We start from the raw sequence: 19,396 nt of genomic DNA, 5'->3' as shown, positions 1-19,396 counted from the left end.
TACAGTTCCTGCAGTCTCCGCTGCCCATTGGAATTCTGGGTTAAGCTCTCAATGCCTGATGGGGCAAAAACATTGTTGCAGGTGATTTTTGGTACGTCATCTGTCGCCCCTCCCTCCTTGAAAGCAACAGCAGACAATCGTTTCATGCCTTTTTTCCTGGGTTACCCATGTAGATGCCATACCACGGCAAGCATGAGTAAGTGCAAAATGGTGGTAGAATGTGCCTTTGGACATTTAAAAGCTCGCTGGCGCTGTTGGTCACATGTCAGCACAACCAACATTCCCATTGTTATTGCTGCTTGCTGTGTGCTCCATAATATCTGTGAGAGTAAGGGGGAGACATTTATGATGGGGTGGGAGGATGTGGCAAATTGCCTGGCATACAATTTTGAGCAGCCAGACACCAGGACGATTAGAAGAGCACAGCAAGGCATGCTGCGCATCAGAGAAGCTTTGAAAACCAGTTTCATGACTAGCCAGGCTTCGGTGTGACAGTTGTATGTGTTTCTCCTTGATGCAAACCCAGCCCCTTTGTTGATTTTAATTCCCTGTAAGCCAACCAACCTCCCCTCTTCAAAATAACATAACTATTGTTTTGAAACCATGCATTCTTACTTTATTAATTAAAAAACAAAATGAGATAACAGACAAGGTAGCCCGGATGGGGTGGGGGAGGAGGGAAGGACAAGGCTATGTTGCTTATTATAGCCACACTAAAAATCAAATAGTTTGAATGACAGCCTTCTGTTACTTGGAATGGAGTGGCTGAGTGCCCGGAGCCTCCCACTCTGCGTCCTTGGGTGTCTGGGTGAGGAGGCTATGGAACATGGGGATGAGGGTAGGTGGTTCTATAGTGGATGCAGCGGGAGATCTGTGCTCTTGTTGGCTTTCCTGCAGCTCCAACAGATGCTTCATCATGTCCGTTTGCTCCCCCATTAGCCTCAGCATCGCATCCTGCCTCTGCTCTTCGTGCTCACTTAATTCTTTCCTGCCCTCTGCCACTGAATGCCTCTGTGCATTCAGCTGTGCCCTATCAGCGCGGGAGGACTGCACGAGCTCAGAAAACATGTCATCGTGAGTGCATTTTTTTCACTTTCTAATCTGCAATAACCTCAGGGACGGAGATGATGGGGGAGTGTAGAAACATTCTACGCTCTACAGTTCTGGGGGGACTGCATGGTCACCTGTGCTGCTGAGTTCACCATGCTGATCAAACAGGATATGAAATTCATAAGTTCCCTGGGCTCTTCCTGTGTAACTGGCTAGCACATCCGAGTTCAAAGTGCTGTCCAGAATGATCACAATGGAGCACTCTGGGATAGCTCCCGGAGGCCAATACCGTCAATTTGTGTCCGCACTATCCCAAATTCAACCCAGCAAGGTTGATTTTAGCGCTATTCCCCTCGCCAGGGAGGAGTACAGAAATCAATTTTAAGAGCCCTTTAGGTCGATGGAACAGGGTTGCTTGTGTAGACGCATTCATTATAAAATTGACCTAATGCGGCTAAATTTGACCTAACCCTGTAGTGTAGACCAGGGCTAAGGGTATGTTTACACAGCAAAGAAAAATCTGTGTCTGGCTTTTGCCAGCCAACTCAGGCCTGCGGGAGTCGGGCCCTGCTGGGCGGGAGAGTCCCCGAGTTGGGCTCCATCCCAAGCTTGAAAGTCTACTCAGCAATGAAACAACCCTGTAGCCCAAGCCGGTTGGCACACGCCACCCAGAGATTTTCCTTTGCTGTGTAAACATTCCTCTTCCAGCCCTTTTCTATTTAGGGTAACAGAAAGATGGGAAGTGAGCTGTCTAGGGTTACCCAGTAGATCAGTGATGGAGCAAGGAATGGAACATAGGCCTCTTGAGTCTCAGTTGAGTACCTTAACCACTGGACCACACTGCTTCTTTAACTGGTGTAAAAAGTGTGTCAGTTAAGAAATTTGGTTAAATACCAAGATGATATTAACAGTAGCAATGGGGATGTCTACCTAAGAAATGCTTGTCTGACAGATTTAATACAAAAAAGAGACAAGGTGGATGACGTAGTATCTTTCCAGTTACACAGAGCTCTGTGCAGCTCAAAAGCTTGTCTCTTTATTGGTTCAATAAAAGATATTGCCTCACTCATCTTGTCTCTCCAGTATTCTGGGACCAACATGGCTACAACAATACTCCAAAGATCTAATACAAGACACTCATTCCAGACTTCATATGCTCCACTATGCAATCCAGCAACAGATGAGAACTGCAGTGTCCCTCTTCCTGCAAGCAAAATGGCATAGAATATTTTCTTCGAAGACATGGCAGTTAAAAAATAAAAAGACATGAACAATTAATAGAAAAAAGTACTCATTTATTCAAGGTATGACAAGTGTATTTACAGTATTCATCTGCTCAGGATAGATCTATTAGTGAGCCTTAACGCAGCAATTATAAATTACATTTAAAAGAGGAAATGCTCCAAATATGTTTCTGTTACAGAAGATACATTTTTGCAATGACAGAAACACTTAAGGCTAAGGAGTAGTTTTGACTTCTTCCCCATCACTTACAGGTACTTGGCAAAACTGATGTTTGTCTTTAAGACTATGTTACTTTGAGGGATACAGACTGCTAAATGCTACACACAATGTTGTCCCCTCTCAGTTGAGTAGTATATTTGTTAGTCTCATTCCTGACAAAAAAAACGAGCACCACTTGTGAGGATACTTGATGTATAACTGTGAATTGAAGCAGAAGTGAGGTGAATTGCAGACCTCTGTGTTTTACTGAAGGGCTGAGAGATCATGAAACAGCAAGACATTGTCACATCTTAAAGATTCTGTCCAAAGTTCTTGTGGAAGAATGTACTTGGCATAAGTTTATCACGCAATTTTCTTCCAAAAACGACTACAGAACACAGTCATGTAGTACAATCCAGCTTTTGTACTTCAGATTACCTTTTAGAAGACAAGAGTAAAGACCTTGGCATTTTTCCACATCTATTATAAATGAAGTAACATTGTCTGATTTAAAAAGAAAAAAATTCCTTGATTCCCATGAGGCAGACTAGTATTTCAAGCCCATTTGGTTGTTCAGAAAGTAAATTTAACTAGTGTTAGAAAGGTGTTGCTTGAAACAGAACAGATACACAGGAGCAATTAAAATTGATTCTTCTCGAGGTAGGAGCCACAAGTCATATTTAGTCCTGTTTGTAAATTAATACACATGCCATTAGGAATATAACAAATCAAAAAAACCCAACTCACAACCAAGTTCTTTCATTATTAAAATTTAAAAGCCATAATGCGCACTGACTACACTTAAAAGATGGACTGGGCTACTAGGCTACTGCCCTATTCATTTTGCTCCCGAAGTGTTTTGCATTTTACCTTCCACTACCTTGTTCGCCAGAAGAAAACAAAGTAAATGGGGACGTTTAGAAAATAATCCATGGTGATTTACACATCTACAATTGGAAACCCACCACATACGCAAAGATGTTTTTAAACTATTTCCAAACATGTATATTTTGTATGTGATGGCTTATCCCCTCTTAACAACATTATAAAAAATTAGTTTGGTATTTTTTAACTTTGCAAAAGAATGACTTATTAGACTGATGAGACTATAGCTACTTGAGTCAAAAAATTCTGAGAAACTGCTAAAGTCAACATTTGCACAGATACAAGTTACTTGCTGCTCTCTTTAGATGAAAAATACTATGAAACTAGATTTATTGGAAATGCATGTTAGACATTCCAACAAAATTAGAAAAATCACAACACGCACTTTAATATGCCATCTTCATTTACCTCAATTTAGGCCAAAGAAAATTATAGTCCAAATCAGATATATGCTCTATAGATGCTTAATTGCTTTCATGATTGACAGGATAAATAATTTAAAAATGACTGAAATCAAGCAGCAATTAAGTCATATAAATAGACAGAGTGGCATTTGTTTTTCAGTTAATTTGTTCAATTCAATTTTCCAGAAACTCTCACACAGAGTTTAAAGTTTTCATTTTATTACTGTAAAAAGTATGATTTGTAACTTGTAGTCCTATGGCAAAAAGAAGTCTGGGCTTCCAACTATTTAACAACATGTTTCATATTTGAGCAGCATATATCTCACAGGGTTTGTGTAAAACCAAATATATTATTTCATGAACTAAACAGGATATGCAAAAAGTTTTTTCAGCGATAAAGAGCTACATCCTCATCTTGATGTGCACATGTAACATGAGTCAAGGGGAAAAAGAATCCAAAGGAGTGTAAGTCACTTTCAAGAGTTCCCAGCTAAACTGTACAACTTCGGAACCAATTGCATTTTTAGACTGAAGTTAGTAAAGACTGACCTTTTGCATGTTCCAAAACTGAAGGCAAATCCAATCAACTTACATTTGGCTATGAAACATGAAGATAACAATGAAGTTTTATTTTAGCCACATATTTACAAAAAAAGTTTACAGTAGAAGTGTAGCGGGGTTCCCTTTGTTGTTACATATACTTAAAAATGATTATCCATCTTAACTTTCATGCAAGAAAGACATCTTTTGTTAAACAGGTAATATTTTTTGCCCCGCACCCCGTGCTTTTTTTTGGGGGGTGTGGCAGGTGGTGGGTTGGGTAGGTAGGAGGGGAACGCCTTAAAAATAAAGACCTGTTCACTTTACCAAACCTTCAAAATAAGGAGGTAAAGTACAGGCACCGTTAGTTCCACGAGGGTTTGTTATGTTTAGCATATTTTCCAAAAAACATTAAAAACAGTCTTGAACAGTTGTAGCATGGGTTATCCCATGACTTTCACCTCTTCGGTTTATTTCCCAAATTCTTGGAGTAGCTTGTCTCAGAAGCATGCTTGCTGAGCTTCTTGTCTAATGATGTATTTTGTTGACTATACATTTTAAATTAAACTTTTATATAAAGAATGTTACAAGCTTTTCCTTTGTACACAATTTAATCTTTGTGCTGAATATTCTTCAAAAGCTTTATAAATAATACAATAAATTTAGAACCAGCCTTCTGCCCACTTGTCATTATACCATGTTGTTGCTTTCTCCAGCTTTATCGACAAGCTGTAGGAAAGAAAAGACAAAAAAAGTTACTTGCACATGTTTATGCATGTACATTCAAAATGCTATCTCAGAAATATAAATTGGTACTTGTGAACATTGAGTAGGTGACTCAAAATGATTATAGTCAAATAGTACTCACCAAGGTCTCATGAGATTTATAAATTTGTAAACATTAAAAATATCTTACATTGCCATTTGTGTTTCTGCATGATATGTTTTTCATGGATATTAACGGTGCAACATGAAGATGCAACAGAATGAAAACATAAATTAAAAAAATGCAGGTAACACTGCTAGCTTAATGGCCAAAATAAAACAATTAACTAAAAGAAAAAAATATCAGCCACTCATGCATTAACAGACCAAATAAGATATTTCAACTGACCATTACTGTGGATTCTCTTCTGAGCCTACGTAGGCTTTGAATAAAACATTGACAATTATCTTTTTAAACAGGATTTAACCCCATTAAGATCAATTTATATATATAAGAAAGATCAATTGCCGAGTGGAACATGCAATTGATCATGGATCATGAGCCAGACCTTGGCCTGGGACTGTTAGACTACAACATTCAAACAGATGAACTTGGAACTTTAAAATGAATCAATCTTTGCAAACTGGACTTTGTATGTCTTAGGGTATGGCTACACTTGCAGCTGTACAGCGCTGGGAGTTACAGCTGTCTTCGTACAGCTGTGAAGGGAAAGCGCTGCAGTGTGGCCACACTGACAGCTACCAGCGCTGCAGTGTGGCCACATTTGCAGTGCTGCTGGGAGTGGCTGAACAGGCATTCTGGGATACCTCCAAATACCTCTGGAGGCCAATTACAGCGCTTTTGGTGGCCACACTGGCGGAGCAGCGCTGCAATCGTTATACCCCAGGCAGAGCAGGAGTACAGCCAGCGCTGCAGCCAGGGAGATGCAGCGCTGTATGTGCCTTGCAAGTGTGGATGGTGAGTAAGTTGCAGGGCTGTAAACCCACCACCAGCGTTGCAACTCTCCAGTGTAGCCAAGCCCTTAATTATACAGCTTCTGAATTTTACAATATATGTATTAAACGGTAGCTTTCAAGACTAAGGTTAAAACACTTAACGTTACAAATTTCCAAATACAAAGAGACATATGCACAGTACAAATCCTAGGTTACCCTCTCTCTGGTGCTATTTGTTTCTCTTCTATTCCCTGGATATTTCATTAAAAGAATGGCAAATGTGAAAAACACAGATCTCAGTAAATGGCAAAATTTATCCCAAGCAAAGTGGACCTGAATAAGTATTAATTAGATAAATGATTATGTATCACACGAAAGTTTATGGATCCAACGTTTTCACTTTACCATATAGTAAAAAATAATACATCTAGTCTATTTCCTTATTATACCTGCATTAACATCGACAAGGCTCTACTTACAGCCAACAACAAGCTACATCACAATTATTCTTCTGGCATTATGAACTAGACCAATGAATTATACCCACAGATCTCATTCAAAGAATCCATTTACTAATATGTTATCAAAGGACCTACACAAACGATGCTGGTGCCTAGAGACAGTTACTAGGCATATTTTTGACTCATCTTGAAAGTCTGTGCTAGTCTGAAAGAGAGCAATTTGAAATTACTCTGGGGCTTTTTTATGTTTAACTTACACAAAATAAAGTAGATCAAACATAAAAACCTAAGCCAGAATTAAAACTACTAACATTATTTTTGACCCACTGGTGTACACGAATAATAGAGTCTCAGATCATTGGCATTTGTAACATGCATATGCAATTCAAAACTTGAGTATAATGATGCAGGGATAATCAGCTATAAGTCTCTCTACTTTTGAGGCTTCAGTGGGAATTGGTTTTATTTCAGTCTTTTCTTTAGGATTGAATATGACTCGTATGGTGCAAGAACTGTACCAAAAACATACACAGTAACCATTTACTGCTCTATGACTATGTGCATAGTATTTCTGCATTATTATTTGCTAAATCTATAGCCACCATGGATTGAACAAAAAGATTCCAACTTAATGTTAAGTAGATGAATACTTACCGAGCTTATGCCAGGTAAATTCAAGAGATATCCAAGGACTGGCACTCTTCTAATAAAACCAACCACCACAGGAAAGAAACCCCTTTAAAGAAAAAGATTCTGAAGTTACATAGGTCCAACATGACATGACATTATTCTCACATATTAGACTGGATGAAGGAATGAGTTATTTGAAATGAGACTGCATTAAAAAAATTACTTGTAGCTCGTGAGTAGAAAATAAGTTCTGACATTATATATGGGATCTGCTAATTCAGGATGGGAGGAGGAGAAAAGTGGTAGGAAAAAATACAATATTCAAAAGCTTTCCCTCCCTTTAAAAATGTTTTGAAAATCTCATCCGATAGAGTAGGATTTTATAAAGTACCTAAGTGAGTTTGGAGCACACTGAGGATCACTGGGGCCAGCAATCCTAACAATTGGAGTACTTTTGAAAATCCCACCAATATTTAGTAGATATAAATTTCACCAGTTATTTTTATGCCCACCTTATAGGATTAAATTATTTCAGAAGCTGACACTATGGTACATTATGACAGATGCATGGGCTGATTTGATGTTTTAATGGGAAAGAAATTCTCTCACAATGTTTAAAGTTTTCAGAAACTTACTGAGTAACCTGGGACTCCCATTGCAGATTACCAAATCTGGCAATTTAACAAGCAAATAATTACAAAAACAAAGGCTGTATCATTAAAATACCATCTGTTCACTTGTTCTGACAAGTTTCTTTAATCTATTTGCTAGTTTATAGTGTATCATTAACATAGTGCAAATGCATTTTATAAAGTACCGTATATACTTGTTCATAAGCCAAATTTTTTTAGTAAAAAAAGGGAAGCACCAGAGATGGAAGTTGGCTTATGAATGGGTACAGAGAGGGAGAGTTGCGACACAGCCCCTCCTCCCAACAGAGGGAGCAAGGAGAGGCAGCACAGCCAGCAGAGACAGAAGGGAAGAGGCAGGGCCAGAGTCTTTCCACTTCTGGCCATACTGCTCTCCCCCCAGCCTCCAAAGCAGCTGCAGCTCCGAGGCTGGCTGACTGGCTGCAGCCATGCCGCTCGGCCCTGCCCCCCAGAGCACGCTGCGGCCGTGCTGCCCGGCCCAGCCTGCGGGAACAGGCTGCGGCCACGCCGCCCGGTCTGGCCCGCTGGAGCAGGCTGCGGCCGCACTGCCCAGCCGCTGGAGCGGCTCCAGCCAGGTCAGAGACATCGTCCCCTGATAAGGTGGGAAGGAATGGGATGGGGAGTGTGTGGAGGTCCTGGGCTAGGGGTGGAGTGATGTGGGGAGTTGTCACAGGGGTTACTCCCCTGACTCCCAGCTTCTCCCCCACAAAAAATTTCCCCACCAGTTGCTGTCCCAGTCCGTCAGGATAAGCAGCTGGCGTGCCAGGACACTTTGTTTACTTAGGTTTACCTCCGTGCCCGCGGACGCTCGAGGTAGACAAGCCATCTCGGTCCCCCAGCGGCTTATCCTGATGGCCCGGGAGCCCAAGTTTGCTGACCCCTGAATTATAGGGTCGGCTTATGAACAGGTTATAAAAATTTTCCATTTTTACTTATCCATCTCTGGGGGTGGTGGTGGTGGGGGGTCAGCTTATAAAAGAACCGGCTTATGATCGAGCATATACGGTAATGAAGGCCTCAGTACAGCAGCCATTTATTAGATATTTGCTGAGAAGTAGGAGTAGAGCTGTTTGAATAAATTCTCAGATATACAGATTAGCTATGTGAGAACTTGTGAGGTTCTACTGTAATTCCAATGGGGACTACTACAGCAAATTTTAAAAGGAAAGTTTATGTAAAAAGCTATGCATCTGGCCAGTTATTTCCTGTGGAGTTTTTTTGGACATTTTAGACTGATGTATGAAAGAGTTTATTCTTCCTATTTGATTATGCAGGAGATACACCTATTTTTTGACACTGTGCTGTGTTACGGAAGTCAGCATGATATAACAAATGCAGCACCATGGTAGAGATGGGCTAAGAAATAGCAACTGCTTGTTTTAGAACAAATTTTAGATTTTCCAAGTGTCAAGAAAAGAGTTAAATTAAAGATAAGTGGTTTTATGCGTCAAAGTCTTTTAGGTTTGAAAGTAAGACTATGACAGCTCTTTAATGTTTCTTAGTTAATAAATCATCTAATTGTTCTCCTTTAAAAGATTGCGGTAGGACTCTGTGTGCATTGACCTTAGCCAGCCGCTTCATTTCTTTGGAGACTGTTCTTTCATATATATTAGACTTCTGTCACACAGCAAGCACTGTTGAGGTATGAAGTGCCACCACACACAACATTTCAGATTTTTTTACAATGTACTTTGCTGCTTTTAAAGCTGCTTTTAAAGCTTTCAAGTGTTACCAAAGCAATTTGAAATTATTCATATTATGAATAAGGCTATGATTTAGTCATCGTATTTTTAGTAAAAGTCATGGACAGGTAACAGACAATGAACTGCCCAGGGCTGTGGCTGCTCTGGCCGGAGACTGCTGCCCGGGGCTGTGGATTGTGGCTGCTCTGCCCGGCTGGTCAGGGAGCACTGCAACAGTCACAGAATCCATGACCTCTGTGACAGACATGGAACTGTAATTATGATTCCCTAAAGATATGATGAGGTACATATCAACATGTGCTTTTACAATTTTAAAACAAAATTTAAGAAACAATTTACAAGTGACTAAAGCAAAACTGCCTCTTTGTTAACATACCAATTACTGAAGGAAATCTTAGATCAATGCATAACCATTTGCAAAACATTTGTGGTAATACTTTGCAAGTTAAGGATAAAGCTTTCAAGTGTTACCAAAGCAATTTGAAATTATTCATATTATGAATAAGGCTATGATTTAGTCATCGTATTTTTAGTAAAAGTCATGGACAGGTAACAGACAATGAACTGCCCAGGGCTGTGGCTGCTCTGGCCGGAGACTGCTGCCCGGGGCTGTGGATTGTGGCTGCTCTGCCCGGCTGGTCAGGGAGCACTGCAACAGTCACAGAATCCATGACCTCTGTGACAGACATGGAACTGTAATTATGATTCCCTAAAGATATGATGAGGTACATATCAACATGTGCTTTTACAATTTTAAAACAAAATTTAAGAAACAATTTACAAGTGACTAAAGCAAAACTGCCTCTTTGTTAACATACCAATTACTGAAGGAAATCTTAGATCAATGCATAACCATTTGCAAAACATTTGTGGTAATACTTTGCAAGTTAAGGATGAAAGAACTTGGACCAACAAAAACAAGGAAGATCTAAGGATGAGACTTTTTAAAAGCATTCTGCTTTTCACATAACTCACCTCTCACTGAAGTCAAAAATAAAAATTCCATTGACTTCAGGAGGAGCAAAGGCAGGTCAATATTGAGCGCTTTTGAAATTCCCAACTTAAGTGTTTAAATACAGGACTATATATCCAACTTAAGTGAGTTAAAAATATTATGATCCAAGTCACATTTCCTTTGACTTCCACAGCAACTGCATTAATTTTCACCTGCACTGCAGCACCATGGAAAAACCTTGAGTGGTTACTGTACTGAGTGAGTCACGAGTCTGTTAAATAGTTCTGATTTCATCAGAAGTTCAGGGTTAAGTTCAAAAAGGTCTATAGTGTCATCTATGTGACATTTCCTCTTTCCCTCCCCGAAGGATGCAGATTTTAGCAAGTCAGAAGTGATATGAAGAAAAATGATGAATGGCTTCTTATCGGAATGCTAGGCACAAGTATGAAACTTACTATATATGAATAATGATTTTTCAGATTTACATAACTCACCTTTGTTAACCATATAACAAAATGCTGCTCCATTTTAAGTGATTATACTAGGAATACGCATTATGAGACACAAGGTGATTGGATAATGAAAACAAGTCAGTTTCAGTTTCTGTTTCTCATACACTAGCACAATACCAAGGTTACAAACACTAGAAGGAAATGTTAAATAAAATATGTGGGTTTTTTTCAGAAGAACATCATATTTCTTCAGATTTAAGCTGGGTTTTTACTGGAGGTGGTGGTAAATTAGACAAAGTCCACATTTTAGGCCTAAAGGATATTTTGGTTCTTTAAAAAAATCCTTGCTTGATTGGGGGGTGGAAAGAGTGTGAAATTGTCAAGTGCAATTTTTCACACATATGAAACAATGTAATAAATATCAAACAGATTTAGGCAATGTTGATTTTAAAAGTATCAAACTAGTACACATCAAGTTCCAGGTTGTTACAAATACAAATTAAGGATTTGTATAAATTATAAAGTGTGCTTAGAGATGACATTTCAGTTTAACAACTGTTGTGGAAGTGGTGAATGCTGTCTAATTATCAAAAACATTTCTTCCTAATAACAAAAAGATACCAATGAAGAACTCCATTTTAAACAAGTCTTACCTGAATAAAAGGAAAAATCCATACATTTCAAGGATCATTCCTATCAAGGGCCAACCAATGAGAACTATAAGCACACCACCCAGGAAAAAGACTGTTGCTTTTATTTTGTGTTTTTGGAAGAAGAATCTAAACGTTCTTTCTAAACCAATAACGAAAGCCAAGCCAGCCACAAATAAAACCTGAAAGAGACAGAGACAAATTCAACAATGAATGAAAGAGTATATTCCAAATGAATTTAGAGTTTTACAAATGTTTAATAACCATTCTAAAAAGCAGGAAACAATATGATGTGGAAGTATTCACCTCAACCCCTTGTCCGTCACTGTTTGTAAATTAGATACACACTGTAGAAGTATGAAGTGCCACCACACACAACATTTCAGATTTTTTTTTAGAATGTACTTTGCAGATAAGGTGACCAGACAGCAAATGTGAAAAATCGGGACGGGGGGGTAATAGGAGCCTATATAAGAAAAAGACCCAAAAATTGGGACTGTCCCTATAAAATTGGGACATCTGGTCACCCTAGATACACAAAGCATCTACATTACAAATACAACCATGTCAGGAGTCTCTAAGAAAACAGTTATCTCCAAAAATTAAGGCATGTATTTTGTAATGTAGACACGAACCTAATTGTGTCCCTGACCAAGGCTGAAGCTTTGGACTGTCTAATAACTTTTGGTGTACACAACCCTTAGTAAGTGGCAGATCATATTTTGCTCTACCCTGGCAGTGTTTCTTTAAGTCACCGACTCACCATCCATAACTTGTATTTAGCTGTCGTGGGTCAACACAATGCATGATTTTATAGATATTTAAGCATATTCATTATAACATAATGGGAAAAATTGAAGATAAAGTATCAGCCTTGATGCTCCTTGTTTTTCACTACATCTCAGCTTTGATATTAGTTTTGCAATCTATCACTGTTGCAGAATAAATGCTACTCACTCTGTTTGACCAAGTAGTCCCACTGACAATAGTTGACCCTCAGCCATCAGTGTCTAATTATCTTTCTCTAATCACAACTGCCACCTGCCAGTTTGAGAACTAACCCTACTAGCTAGAGTGAAATATACTTGTGCTGCAAAACCCTCAAAGCCACACCAACTACATTTGAAAGGAATAAGACACATGTACTATGCCACTTTTACTCTTCTACTCTCCTGTTGCATCTTTTTCTCTTCCTGGTATCCCTCCACTTTTTTCCTTTCCCGTAAGGATAGTACATCTTTTTTTGTGTTGTCTTCAGTTCTGTTTGCTCTTTACTTTCTCTTTATCTCCCACTTTATATCACTTTCCCTACACTGAGTTATTTACCTCCTGCCCTGTATTTTTGGTTTTTCCTTTTGTATTCCAAATATTTATTTTATGAATGGTTTGCCATATACAAATTCTCTTTCTTGATACCTTGGAGGGGAGTGGCTTCTGTGATTAAACACACCTCCAAGTATCTATTTTGGGACTTTCATTCAGTGAACAGCTTCCATATTTGTCCTGCTGTTCCTAGCTTCCACAAGCAGTAGCAACAGAGTGAAGCTGACTTGACCCCTGCTGCCCACAGCGTTCTGAATAGCAACAATTGAAAAACAACAATCCTCTAGTTAGTTTTCATCTCCTGCAGATGGGCAAAGCTGTGAACAGAAATGGAAGGACTGGAACTGTCAGATTTAGAAAGGCAACATCACATTCGTTAACTTTTCCACATGAACTGAATATAATCTACTACAAAAGCAAGAAATTTAATTTTTTAAGTGAAAACTTAAAACTACAGAAGATGAAGGCACTGACTAGTAAAAGTTTCTACTGACCACAGACAAGAGGTGTTTCTTTCAATTTATTATTAGCAATTTTCACTTAATTATACTTCCCTACCTCAGAAAAGTGTTAAGAGTCTAAATTTGTTAGTGTTATAAAATATCAGAGTTCTTAGATGGAAATAAATATGCAAATTCTAATAAGCTACTTTACATACAAGACTGTAAAAAAGGTGTCAGAGGATATGTCTACACAGCATAGAAAATCCTGCGGCTGACCTGTGCTAGCAGACTCAGGCTCATAGGGCTCGGGCTGCAGGGCTGTTTCATTGCTGTGTAGACTTTCGGGCTCGGGCTGCAACCTGAGCTCCGAGAACCTCCCACCCCACAAGGTCCTACAGCCTATGCTCCAGTCTCAGCCCGGAAATCTACACAGCAATGAAAAAGCCCCACAGGGCAGTCACGTGTTTTTCTTTGCTGTGTAGACCTACCCATGACAGTCAATCCAAGAAGTCTAATGTATAGAATCAGTGGCACAAGCAGCTGCAGCACAAGTTTCTTCACTGTGGCTGACTCAAGTCTGACCCAGTGATACCATCTTTAGAGTGATTGGGGGATTGGCTTAACTTTCAGAGTCAGTACAATCTCTCTTTTGGATAGCTCAGTGGTTTGAGCATTGGCATGCTAAACCCAGGGTTGTAAGTTCAGTCCTTGAGGGGGCCACTTAGTGATCTGAGGAAAAAATCAGTATTTGGTCCTGCTAGTGAAGGCAGGGGGCTGGACTCGATGACCTTTCAGGGTCCCTTCCAGCTCTATGATATAGGCATATATTATTATTTTATATCAGATTCTGTTTTAGTCAGTATAGCAGATTTAGATTATATCTCAGGAAAAGTTTCCTAACTGTAAGAACAGTAGGACAATGGAACAGACTCCCTTGGGAGGTCATGGAAGCTCCTTCACTGGAGGTTTTCAAAAGGAGGCTGGATAGCCATTTGTCTTGGATGATTTAGTCACAACAAATTCTGCATCTTGGCAGTGGTTAGACTAGATGACCCTTGTCCCTTCTAAACCTAGGTTTCTATGATTCTGTTTTCCAAGGTTCAGTTTCCATTTGATGATAAAAAAAATCTCAAAGGGGAATAGTTAATACAAATCATCATGTACTTAAAATACTCTACTCTTCCATGTCGAAACTATGTGTATAAACTAAAATGTGAACAGCAAACACTTACATTTCCAATAGCCAAAAGTGCTTTGTCAAAAAAGAGAATCATTCCAAAAAAAAGGAAAAACACACCAAAGCCTGTTAATCCCATTCCAATCTCTGCAATACAAAAAAAAAAAAAAAAAATTAAAAACGGTTAGTAAAAAAGTAGCACTAATGCATACAAATAAGAAAATTTATTTCACAAATTAAGAATTGACATGAACAGGCTGCAGAAATTAATGCAAAATGTAGAAACATTTAGTTCTTATCTTGATGTCGGGGGAAGTTCTGGCCATAGCAAATTCTACCTAGTTAAATTTTTATGAGCATGGAAAATAAAGAAGGGTCCTGCTTCGAGAAGTTTTCAGATAACAGTTAATTTTAAAGCTTCCGATTTGTCTTAAATGTTGTGATTTTAACTACCTGAGACTTCTTTGATGATGTGATCTATAAGTAGTAAGTGTATGAAATGTACTGTATATTGTGCAATACATCACTAAATTGGAAATTACATATTGATATAGAGTTCAGCATATAAGCACGATTGTGCATGTGTACACAAGTTCTGTAGATGAAAATAAACACAGCTTTATCATTGATTTACTAACAAGTCACTCAAAATCAAAGTTTGAGTTTTTAAAATTATAGTTCATTAGACATGTTAGATTAAACTGCAAGATAAGTTTCAGCAGGGATGCCTGAAGAAACTTCTCTGCAACAGTGATCAAGATCAAAAACACAAAGGGCTGCAAGTTTAGGCCTTTGGCCTCATCTAGACTGAGATTTCCGTGAAGTTCTTCTATATCTGCTTGAACAGCAGCAAAGCTTCACCAGTCCTAGCACTAGTGTAAATCAGATGACAATGTTTTAATCACAATGGATATGTCTACACTGCAATTAGACACCTGCAGCTGGCCTGTGCCAGCTGACTCACTTGGACTAAGGGGTTGTTTAATTGCAGCATGGAGGTTCCTGCTCAGACTGAAGCCTGAACTTTGGGGGCCTCCCAACTAGCAGAGTCCTAGAGCCCAGGCTCCATCCCAAGCATCTACACTGCTATTACGACAGCCCCTTAGCCCAAGCCCCATCAGCCTGAGTCAACTGGCACATGCCAGCAGCAAGTTTTTAATTGCAGCATAGACATACCCAGTTTCTTCTTATCTTGGTCAGACAGCACAAGGGTAAAACCATTGGTAGCTTATATATTCTAGCATTTCCAAATACTAGCAATAGTAGAAGATTTCACAAAGCCTCTGTGTAGCTATATCTACTCTGGTAGCCTTTAACTTCCTTACTTTTGTGAGCTCATCTCTCAATATTGTTTAATACCATTTGATATCCAAATTATGTGTCTGTGGACTGACTTGTAACAGCACATATATTTAAAATTTGCTTTCATTTTCATTTTGACTGCAAACATTCCAGATCTAATTAAATTTACACTACTATTACAAGGACAAGATTATTATTTTAGATGTTCCATTAAAAGATACTGTAAAAATCCACACCCTAATCTGATGTTCAAAAAGTATACACCCACATTTCACTGTAAACTTAAATATATCAAATATCATTTAGTGACTGAGGACTATAATTGGAATCTGCCCTCTTCTCCAACTCCATTCATACTAGCAAAGGGAAACATCATGGATGTCCTTATGAATTTGAATTTTGAAAAAGAGATGAAGCATCAACCACCACCAGGAAGCAGGTCTTGAAAGATGTACCAGACACCTGTTAGCCATAGGACTAAATATACTAGTCACAGGCTGATGAGAGATGAATTCCTGAACATACTGCACAAGATGCAGTGACAACACCTTGGTGAGAAGAACAGACCAACCCTCAACAGCCGTTGCAATTACCATCATTTTTTGTTTTTTAAGTAGATCAGAAGCAGGAAGCCTGCCAAACAATCAGTGGGACAACTGCACGATCACGATGCTAAAGGAGCATTCAAGAAAGACAAGGCCCTTGTGGTGAAGCTAAATAAATCCTTTGCATCAGTTTTCACTGCAAAGGATGTGAGGGAGGATTCCCACACCTGAGCTATTCTTTTTAGTTGACAAATCTGAGGAACTTCTCCAAATTGAGGTTATCAACAGAGTTGGGTTTTGAACAAATTAATAAATTACACAGTAATAAATTGCCAGGACCAGATGATACTCACCCAAGTGTTGTACAATTTCATATCTGAGTGCCTTCAGAACTACTAACTGTGGTATGTAACCTATGGCTTAAATCAGCCCCTGTGCCAGATGACAGAAGGACAGCAGGTAGAAGGCCAATTTTAAAAAAGGCTCCAGAGACAATCCAGGTAATTACAGGCCAGTAAACCTGTCATTTTAATACCTAGAAAACTGTTCTAAACTACAACAAAGAACAGAATTATCAGACACATAGATGAACATGATATGTTGGGGAAGAGTCAACACAGTTTTTGTAAAGGAAAATCAGGCCTCGCCAATCTATTAGAACTCTTTGATGGTGTCAAGAAACATGTGAACAAGGGTGATCAAGAAAATATAGTGTCAAAGGCTTTCTGAAAGTCTACGTCTAAGGTCCCTCACAAAAGGCTCTTAAGCAATGTAGGTAGTCATGGGAGGTAAGGTCTTGCCACGGATCAATAACTGATTAAAAGATAGGAAATAAAGGCTAGAAAGAAATGGTCAATTTTCACAGTGGAGATGGATAAATAGTAGGTTCCCCAAAGATCTGTATTGGGACCAGCGCTATTCAACATATTCATAAATGATCTGGAAAAAGGAATAAGCATTGAGGTGGCAAGGTTTATGGATGAGACAAAATCAGTTAAGATAGTTAAGTCCAAAGCAAAATGTAAAGAGTTACAAAGGGATCTCACAAAACTGGATGACTGGGTAACAAAACGGCAGAGGAAATTCAATGTTGATAAGTAAAAAGTAATGCACATTGGAAAACGTAATCCCAACTATACATACAAAATGATGGGGTCCAAATTAGCTACCTTGAGTCATAATAGATTTTGGAACCATTGTGAATAGTTCTGTGAAAACATCTGCTCGGTGCGTAGAAGCAGTCAAAAAAGATAACGTAAGGAACTATTAGGAAAGGGATAGATAATAAAATGGAAAATACCATAATGTGACTATTTAAATCCATAGTAAACCTACAACTTGCAGTTCTGGTCACTCCATCTCTAAAAAGATATATTTGAATTGGAAAAAGTACAGAGAAGGGCAACATAAAGGATTAGGGGTATAAAACAGCTTCCATATGAGAAGAGACTGAAGAGATTGGGACTGTACAGCTTTGAAAAGAAATGACTATGGTGGACATGACAGTGGTCTATAAAATCATGAATGATGTGGAGAGAGTGAAAAAAGAAGTGTTAGTTACCCCTTCCCATAACACAAGAACCAGGGGTCACTCAATAAAATTAATAGGCAGCAGGTTTAAACAAACATAAGGATGTACTTCTTCCCATAGTCAACATGTGGAACTAGTTGCCAGGGGTTATTGTGAAAGGCAAAAACTATAACTGGGCTCAAAAAAGAATAAGATAAATTCATGGAGAATAGCTCTATCAGCAGTTATTAGCAGCAATGGTCAGGGATGCAATCTCATGCTCTGGATGTCCCTCAGCCTTTGAGTGCCAGATGTTGGGACTGGAGGACAGAGGATGGATCACTTGATGATTGCATTGTTCTGTTCATTTCCTTTGAAGAATCTGTCATTGGCCACACTTGGAAGGCAGGATGTTGGGTTAGATGGACCATTGATCTGACCCACTATGGCTGTCTTTATGTTCTTATGCAAATATACATTGTGCTTTTGGCCTGGTTCTCATTTACACTAAGGGCCCTTTACACCATTCTGGCAATGAAAGAGGTCTTAACGGGGGCATAAATAACATTTATGCTCACTTTAAAGGCGTTTTACAAAGCAGTGTAGAAGAGCCTTAATATAAAGAATATCTGTCCCTCTGCCTTCTGTTTTTAGTAGATTTTGGTTTTGTTACCAATATTACTTCATGACGTGCAGTTTGTTGGTTTATCAGATGTTGGTTGCTTGTATAATTTTACTTGAGATGTTTGCAGTTTGCTTCAGAAGTCCGAACGCTCCACAATTTTAATTTTGTTGCTTATAAACCTACCAGTTTTATTAAAGGATACACTAACAGTTAGATACACTTCCTCAAAATTCAGACTTCCAAATGGTGAATATGGTTGGGACAACTTTTCCTTTTTGAATTAGAAGGTAACTAGCGCAGTGCTGGCTCGCCGAACTGAGACGTTTGAAAACACACTGTAAATAGCTACACACAGAGCCCCCTAGACCCCTCACTACCCGCGTTTGGCGCATGAAGCTGGGCCAAGGGATCCCGGACATGCAGAGGCCTCCTGGCGCACGTGTCCGGCGGGGCGGCGAGGGGGGCTGCCAGCCGGAGACGGGTGGAAACACCCTAGAGCCGGCAAGGCCCTTCCCCCGCCCACAGCAGCGGGGCAGGGGACCCCTCCCCCCTTCACCTGCGAACAGGAAGCGGGATGAGAGCGCGGCGCAGACCGCGGCTCCCCGAACAAAGGGCAGCGGCTCATCCCCGAGCTGGATGCCGCCCGGGGCAGCGGCGTCAGGCTCGTGCCGCTCAAGGACCCCCCCGCCCCGGGAGCCCCCTGCCAGCGCCCCCAGCAACCGCCAGCGTCTCGAGAGCTCCCGCCCCCAGCCGGGCCGGCGGACGCTTACTCTGGGTGTCGGTGAGGGAGATCATGGTGGCGGCAGCGGCAGGGAACTACCGCGGGGGGAGGTGGCTAGAAGCAGCGGCAGAAGAGGCCGCCACGTCTTCCGGAAACAGGCAGCCCCCCGCTCCCTTCTCCTCGGCACCGCCCATTGGCGGAACGCGGGCCAATCAACGCCTACTTTGTTCGCTTCCCTCCCGCGGCCTTCGCGCTACGGGGGCTC

At 40.0% G+C, this 19,396-nt stretch overlaps 1 protein-coding gene across 1 annotated transcript; it reads right to left on the bottom strand.

Moving 5' to 3' along the window:
• Positions 1 to 2,324: 2,324 nt before the first annotated feature.
• GOLT1B (golgi transport 1B) lies at positions 2,325 to 19,317 on the bottom strand. Its single transcript, XM_050916029.1, has 5 exons — positions 19,181 to 19,317; positions 14,484 to 14,575; positions 11,489 to 11,667; positions 7,100 to 7,181; positions 2,325 to 5,051 (listed from the first exon to the last, which is right to left on the bottom strand). Exons 1-5 carry the CDS (start codon positions 19,203 to 19,205, stop codon positions 5,013 to 5,015), a joined length of 417 nt encoding a protein of 138 aa, XP_050771986.1. The 5' UTR covers positions 19,206 to 19,317; the 3' UTR covers positions 2,325 to 5,012.
• Between the last annotated feature and the right edge of the window lie 79 nt (positions 19,318 to 19,396).

Source organism: Gopherus flavomarginatus, chromosome 1, assembly GCF_025201925.1.
Source record: "Gopherus flavomarginatus isolate rGopFla2 chromosome 1, rGopFla2.mat.asm, whole genome shotgun sequence".
Classification (NCBI taxonomy): Eukaryota; Metazoa; Chordata; order Testudines; family Testudinidae; genus Gopherus; species Gopherus flavomarginatus.
This window is presented reverse-complemented; position numbering and strand designations above follow the sequence as displayed.